This window comes from Otolemur garnettii, unplaced genomic scaffold (assembly GCF_000181295.1).
Source record: "Otolemur garnettii isolate 467f Iridium unplaced genomic scaffold, OtoGar3 scaffold00112, whole genome shotgun sequence".
Lineage (NCBI taxonomy): Eukaryota > Metazoa > Chordata > Mammalia > Primates > Galagidae > Otolemur > Otolemur garnettii.
The window spans coordinates 1680111-1687534 of NW_003852507.1; the positions used below are offsets into that span (position 1 = coordinate 1680111).

At 45.7% G+C, this 7424-nt stretch overlaps 1 protein-coding gene across 2 annotated transcripts in view; it reads left to right on the forward strand.

The window, feature by feature from the left end:
* The window catches only part of SPAG5 (sperm associated antigen 5), a 28189-nt gene that overhangs the window by 17660 nt on the left and 3105 nt on the right, over window positions 1–7424 (forward strand). Inside the window, exons 5-15 of one of the 2 annotated variants that reach the window (XM_003797150.2) lie at window positions 1175–1249; window positions 1680–1772; window positions 1859–1993; window positions 2214–2333; window positions 2457–2549; window positions 2653–2766; window positions 3136–3229; window positions 3425–3572; window positions 3653–3755; window positions 3943–4076; window positions 4279–4430. In XM_003797150.2, the coding sequence (XP_003797198.1) occupies window positions 1175–1249; window positions 1680–1772; window positions 1859–1993; window positions 2214–2333; window positions 2457–2549; window positions 2653–2766; window positions 3136–3229; window positions 3425–3572; window positions 3653–3755; window positions 3943–4076; window positions 4279–4430 (1261 nt within the window). The remainder of the gene's footprint in view (window positions 1–1174; window positions 1250–1679; window positions 1773–1858; window positions 1994–2213; window positions 2334–2456; window positions 2550–2652; window positions 2767–3135; window positions 3230–3424; window positions 3573–3652; window positions 3756–3942; window positions 4077–4278; window positions 4431–7424) is intronic. The other variant, XM_023517524.1, reaches the window with a different exon arrangement.

Sequence of the window (7424 nt, forward strand, 5' to 3'; positions counted from 1 at the left end):
GATTCGAACCCGCCACCTTAGGTGTACGTGGCTGGCGCCTTAGCCGGTTGAGCTATAGGCGCCGAGCCAAGTTCATGGTTTTTAAAGAAAGGAAATCAGGCTGGGCATGATGTCTCATGCCTGTAATCCTACTACTCGGGGAGGCCCAGGTAGGTGGATTACTTGAGCTCAGGAGTTTGAGACCAGCCTGAGCAATAGCAAGCTCCCATCTCTACTAAAATATAAACATTAGCCAGGCGTGGTGGCAGGGGTGGCATATAGTCTCAGCTATTCTGGAGGCTGAGGCATGATGATTGCTTGAGGCCAGGAGTTTGAGGTTGCTAAGAGCTGGGCAACAGAGTGAGACTCTGTCTCAAAAAATAAAATAAAAAATATTTTAAAAAGGAGGCTGGGCGAGGTGGCTCATGCCTATAATCCTAGCACTCTCAGAGATCTAGGTGGGTGGATTGTCTGAGCTCACATGTTTGAGACCAGCCTGAGCAAAAGCAAGACCTTGTCTCTAAAAATACTCTGTAGTGGTGGGCACCTGTAGTCCCAGCTACTCAGGAGGCTGAGGCAAGAGAATTGCTTGAGCTCAATCACTTGAGCCCAAGAGTTAGAAGTTCCTGTGAACTATGATGCCACAGCACTCTACCAAGGGCCACAAAGTGAGACTCTGTCTCAAAAATAAAGAAAGAAAGGAAACCAGAGTTTAACCTCTGAGAGGTTGTGAGGTGAGGTAAAATACCAGCAGAAGTTAAAAGTGGGTGGTAGTTTACTTTGATAGGTCTCCCTAAAGTAAATCTCTGATGTGGGGGTACATTATTGGTTAACAGTCCTGCTCTAGGTGTTACAATTATTAATGATTTCTTTATTAATTTTTGTATTTTCCAGAATTTTATAATAAACATGTATTACCCTTGTAATTAGAAAAAAAGGTTTACTTTAAAAAGGACTTTTTTTTTTTTTTGCAGTTTTTGGCTGAGGCTGGGTTTGAACCCACTACCTCCAGCATATGGGGCCTGCGCCCCACTCCTTGAGCCACAGGTGCTACCCAGGATTTTTTTTTTTTTAATGTTTCTTTTTGACTTGGCATCATCCAGTTAAGGCTACTGTAACTTGGTGGAAGGGGGAATGAGGTGTGCTGGCAGTGCATGTCAAGACTCAAATGGAATAACTCTATTTCTCTGGCTAGATAACTAAGAAACCTCAGTATCTTCAGGAGAGCCAGGAGATTGTGCAGGCCCTGCAGCAGGCCAGGAATGTCTTGGTGAGTGTTGATTGACCATTATACCACCTTTGGTCCTCCTTTGAATATCAGGAATAGAAAATCTTGGGTGGTTAGTATGGTCAGCTGTGGCAGTGAAGGGAGTTTTCCAACCCTTTGTTAAATACATCTTCTTAGGAGCTTGGAATTGGGGTTAGTGTCCTACTTTAGTGCCCCTACTTCCTGCTTAGTGACTTTATCTCAGGGGTCCTCAAACTTTTTAGATAGGGGGCCAGTTCACTGTCCCTCAGACCATTGGAGGGCCAGACTGCAGGCCCCGGGACAAGTTGGCTGCTAAGCAGGACAGGCAGCAGCAGCAAAAACACCGGGCAGGCTGGATAAATGTCCTAGGCGGAGCCACATGTGGCCGGTGGGCCATAGTTTGAGGATGCCTGCTTTATTTGATCTAGCCTAGCCTTCTTTCCCTCTACAGCAATCATGGGTGCTAGTCTCTAAAGAGCTGATAACATTGCTTCACTTGTCCCTGTTGCACTTAGAAGAAGATAAAACTGCTGTGAGTCAGGAGGTAAGCAGCATGAAGACAGAGGTACAGGCCTCTGGTGGGAATGAAAGCCAGGAAGAGGAACACAGCATCTGATTCTTATCTTCTAGTCTCGGAGAGGAGAAACCCTGGTCTCCTGCTGTTTTGATATGTTGAAGAAATTGAGGGCAAAGCTCCAGAACCTCAAAGCAGAAAGGGAAGAGGCAAGGCACAGAGAGGAAATGGCCCTCAGAGGCAAGGATGTGGTAAGATGCCAGGTTTCTGTTTATGGATGGGCAGTTTCCACTTCAGGGTTCCTGCAGGAACAATGATACAAATGCACATGTGACACAGATGGATGGCCTGAGAACTGCCTGCTCTGGGGAATAAAAGACTAAATTACCAGGGTGTCAGATAGTGATAGCTTTTTGTGCTGTTCTCCCATTGCCCATTGGGTCCTTGAAACCTTTCCTTTTCCCTCAACAGGCAGAGACAGTGCTAGAGGCTTTCTGTGCCCATGCCAGCCAGCGCATCAGCCAGCTGGAGCATGACATGGTATCCATGCGGGAATTCAAAAAGCTTCTGAAGGAGACCCAGACCCAACTGGTAATTGAAGGGCATTTTCTTTCCTGGGGTCCATGCTGATACACTGGGAGGATGGTCACATAAACTTACTTTGCTATAGCCAAAAGGAGGTGGCTCCCTCCATAGACAATCCTTCTCTCATAGGTAGAACTTTATACAGAGCAAGAAGAGCTGGCTCAGCAGACAGTGAGTCTTACTTCTACTTTCCAGCAGGACTGGATATCCATGCAACTGGATGTGAGTGTGTTGGGCCATCATGACCACTTCTGTACTCTCAGCCAGTCCTGTTAGGAGTTTTGCCTCAAGTGTGTGCTGTTGACCCTCTTGCTTCCCCTGATAGTATAAAACATGGACAGCTTTGCTGAGTCAATCTCGAGAACTCACGGAGAAACTCACAGGCAAGAGCCGGCAGGCTGTGCAGGAACGTGACACTGCAGTTGAGGAAAAGCAACAGGTACAAACCAGGAGTGGGAACTGCTTAGGTCTTATTCCTTTGCAGACGACCTTTCTAAGGTGTGATGGCATTAGCCTTTTACCCTATAGACCTGTCTTCTTTCCACCCTTTGGGTTTGGAGACCAGCTGGGTCCCTTAGCTGTAAGATGGCTTTAAGCCCAGTTGTTTCCTTTGCCCTTCAGCACCTTCTTTACTTCTGCCACTTTTTTCCTGTCACTACTTTTTCCTGAGGATCAACTTTATTTTCTACAGTGCTGCTGCCCAGGAGCAAGGTAGTTTGCTATCTTGTTCATAAAGAAAAGCTGGACTGAGTCCTGGGGTTCTTGATTCAGGAGAAACTATGGAAGAAAAACTATCTTTTCTTCCCAGGTTTCCAAGGAGCTGGAACAAATTTCTGCTCATTTAGAGGACTGCAAAGGCCGAATAGAACAACTGGAGTTGGAAAACAGTCGCCTAGCAACAGGTTTTTGTGTGTGTGTGTGTGTGTGTGTGTGTGTGTATGTGTGTGTATGTATGCGTGTAAGCCATTGAGTCTGCTAAGGCTTGACGTGTGGCAGTAGATCAAGGAAGTGCCCTGGAGTATCTGCTTTGGAGCAGAAGTTTGGGGGAGTTTCTGGCCTGGTGACTGCATGGTGTCATTAGGTTACTTTTGGTCTAGATCTCCGGGCTCAGCTGCAGATTCTGGCCAGCACAGACAGCCAGCTAAAAGAGCTACAGAGTCAGCATGCCCATTGTGCTGAGGACCTGGCCACGAAGGATGAGTTGCTCTGCCAACTTAACCACAGTAATGAGGAGCAGGCTGCTCAGTGAGTTCTTACCAGGTTATTGTGGCAGTAGGCACCCAAGATTTAGGAACAAATGGGATCTAATATGTAGTCTTTGGCAGATGGCAGAAGGAAGAGATGGCACTAAAATGCATGCAGGCAGAACTGCAGCAACAACACGCTGTCCTGGCAAAAGAGGTGCGGGACCTGAAGGAGACCTTGGAGGTAAGGAATATGGCTTGGGGCAGTGGTGTTGGTAAATCTCAGGAGTGTGACCTCCTGGTGGTATTTGGGTGAGGTTTGCGAGGGAAATGGAAAAAGACTCTGTCCCCAGGGCTCTAAAATTCCTCAAGTGTACTTATTTTCTCCCTCCCTCTCTTGTTCCTTCCTTCCTTTCCTTCTGTCTCCCCAGTTTGCAGACCAGGAGAATCAGGTTGCTCACCTGGAGCTGGGCCAGGTTGAGTGTCAGTTGAAAACCACACTGGAAGTGCTCCGAGAGCGCAGCTTGCAGTGTGAGAACCTCAAGGACACTGTAGAGAACTTAATGTAAGATGTGTACCTTTCTGTGCTTCCCCTAAGTGAACTTTCTCCAGGACACTTCTAGAAGCTAGAGTCACCAGGAAGAGAACTGTGATAGAGTGGAACCTCTTTTTCCCTTTCCTTGAGTGCAGCTGTGTGTGGGGATTTGGGAGTGGCGTCCAGAGGAGGTAATCTGGTCTTTGGCTATCTTCCTTGTTCCTTATCTCAGGGCTAGACTGGCCAGCACCATAGCAGAGAACCAGAAGCAAGACCTGGAGAAGACACACCAGTATTCACTACAGCTAGGGGTGCTGACTGAACAACTACAGAGCCTGGCCCTCCTCCTACAGACAAAAGTAATGGAGAAACTAGGATCCTGGGGTTTCTTCTCTTCCTTTCAAATTGTATCTCTATCGTATAGAATGGTCTTTCTAAACTCTACTTTTGTTCCATTACTGTGGCCCTCAGTGACTTTCAGTTACCTACTGACAGGCCCTCTTCAGACTGTTCCTCAAGCCTTTCTTTACCTATTAGAAACCCTTTACTCCCACCGGGCGCAGTGACTCATACCTGTAATCCCAGCACTTGGGAGGCCGAAGTGGGTGGATGCTTGAGCTCAGGAGTTCAAGACTAGCCTGAGCAAGAGTGAGACCCCATTTCTAACAAAAATACCTGGGTGTTGTGGTGGGCACCTATAGTCTCAGCTGCTTGGGAGGCTAAGGCAAGAGAATTGCTTGAGCCCAAGAGTTCGAGGTTGCTGTGAGCTGGAACACCAAGGTACTCTACCCAGGGAGACAAAGTGAGACTCTGTGAAAAAAAAAAGAAAGAAACCCTTTACTCCCAACTAGACTGCTTAAATGTTGCACACGTCCCATCTTCATTTACCCAGACTTAGGCTGTTCCCACATCTGTGCTCTTCTCTCTCCAAACTAGAAATACCTTTTCCTTTGCTATTAAAATTCTTCCTGTTCACCTTCTTTTCTAAAACGTTCTCAAATCCTATGGAGTCAATGATCTCTTCTTCTGCTATGTTCTTTTTTTTTTTTTGAGACAGAGCCTCAAGCTGTCCTCCTGGGTAGAGTGCTGTGGCATCACAGCTCACAGCAACCTCCAACTCCTGGGCTCAAGCGAGTCTCCTGCCTCGCCTCCCAAGTAGCTGGGACCACAGGCGCCCGCCACAATGCCTGGCTATTTTTGGTTGCAGCTGTCATTGTTGTTTGGTGGGCCAGGGCTGGATTCGAACCGGCCACCTTAGGTGTATGTGGCTGGTGCCTTAGCCACTTGAGCCACAGGTGCCGAACTGCTATGTTTTTTATGAACTTACTCTTCTTTTGTACTTAAATTAATTTTTCCTGGATATCTGGTCTCTTCAAACTGTGTTTAAAGAAAACAAAAATTAGCCTTGCTTCTTTGGCTTCCCCACAGCACACAATAAATAATAAATGGTTGATGTTATTCAGAATACACAGTTAATGAGCTTATTCAACAGATAACGGTACTACCAAGATCCTGAGATTTGGAAATGTTTATCATCTGATCCTCTTTCCCAACTGTCTGTAGGTCATTGGAAATCCTGGGTTCCAATGAACCTATAGTCTAGCAGGAAAGACAGACGGATATAACTTGTTATCTTGATTTAAGATCCTACTAGAGGTCTGCATGAACCACCTGTGGGAGCACAGAGAAAGGAGATTGCTTTTTCCTTTGAAAGTTAGGATGTCTTCTCAAAACAGGTGACCTTGATATAATCTTGAGGTTTCAAAGTTTGTAGGATTGGCTCAGCACCTCTGTAGCACAATGGTTATAGCACGGGCCACTTACACCGAGGCTGGTGGGTTTGAACCCAGGTCAGGCCAGCTAAACAATAATGACAACTGTAACAAAAAGAATAGCTGGGTGTTGTGGTGGGTGCCTGTAGTCCTAGCTACTTGGGAAGCTGAGGCAAGAGAATCACTTGAGCCCACGAGTTGGAGGTTGCTGTGAGCTGTTATGTCACAGCGCTCTACCAAGGGCGACAAAGGGAGACTCTGTCTAAAAAAAAAAAAATGTTGTAGGCTAGGGGTAGGTGTATAGGAAGGCCCACCAGGCAGAGGGAATAGTGTATGAAGTTTTAGTCTGACTACATGTGAAAGTCCTATGTAGGAAGTCATACACATAGAACATTATGTGTACTTTTTGTAGCGTCTACCTTGTGACCTGGGTTAGGTGCCGGGACTACAGTATAAACAAAGCAAGGCCCCACTCATGGAATGTGGCAAGGCTGGGGAGTGAGAAAGTAGCTCTTTATGACTAGAGTGTAGGATGTATGTGGGGCAAGGCAGGAGGCCAGATGTTGAAGGCTTGAACTAGTGGCAGTTATAGAGAAAGTAGAGAAGAGGGGGATAGATTGAATGGATTCATTACATATTTAGGAGGTAGAAGTAGTAGAACCAGGACTAATTTGATGTAAGAACAAGGTAGAAGAGTGAATGTTGATCCCTAGATTGCTAGAAAGATAGCGACATACTCCTCTAGAACTGGGGTTGGCAAACGTTTCCTGTAAAGGGCCATATAATAAGTATTTTGGCTTCAAACGCCATATGTCCTCTGTCTTAAGTACTCTGCCTTTGTAGCTCAAGAATAGCCAGAGACAATATGTAAATAAATGGGTGTGGCTGTGTGCCCATAAACCAGATTTGACCCACAGGCTGCCATTTGCTCTCTCTGCTCTAGAATAGTACATACAGGAGTAGGAACATATTTTTGATAGGGTAAGAGGAAAAAAGTGAACTGATATATTTACACATGTACATACTAAGTTACAGGTAAACTGCATAACATTCTGTAGATTTTTTTCCACAGGCAGTTAGCCTTTGGGTCTGGAAACTGGGAAAAAACCCAGTTGAGAGAGAGCGATTGAAGAGTTATTCATGTGTAAGTAGAAGCTTGAAGTGGGTGTTTTTGTGAATCTCCGGATGTGAGGTCACCCTGGAAATGGGCTAATGTGAGAAGAAAGCCAAGGACTAAACCCAGAGGGGTCCAGCAGTTAAGGAAGGACCTGTGGACAGATGAAGAAACAGCCAGAAAACAGGCTTACCTTTGAAGGAGGGGGGGAATCATGTCCTGGAAGCTTAAGAAAAGGAGGCTTCTCAAAGAATAACATAGAAAAAAAATAAAGAAAAAAAATACCCAAGTAAAAAGATGGTCATCAGTATCAAACAGGTCAGGTAAAATGAGAGCTGGAAAGTGTCCATTACATTTGAAAGTAAGGATGCCATTGGTGAACCAAAATGACAAGAATTTTGGTAGGATGGCATAACAAACCTGAGTGGTGAGAATTGTAGGCAAGATGTATAGCCTTTCTTTTTCTTTCTTCTTCTTCTTTTTTTTTTTTTT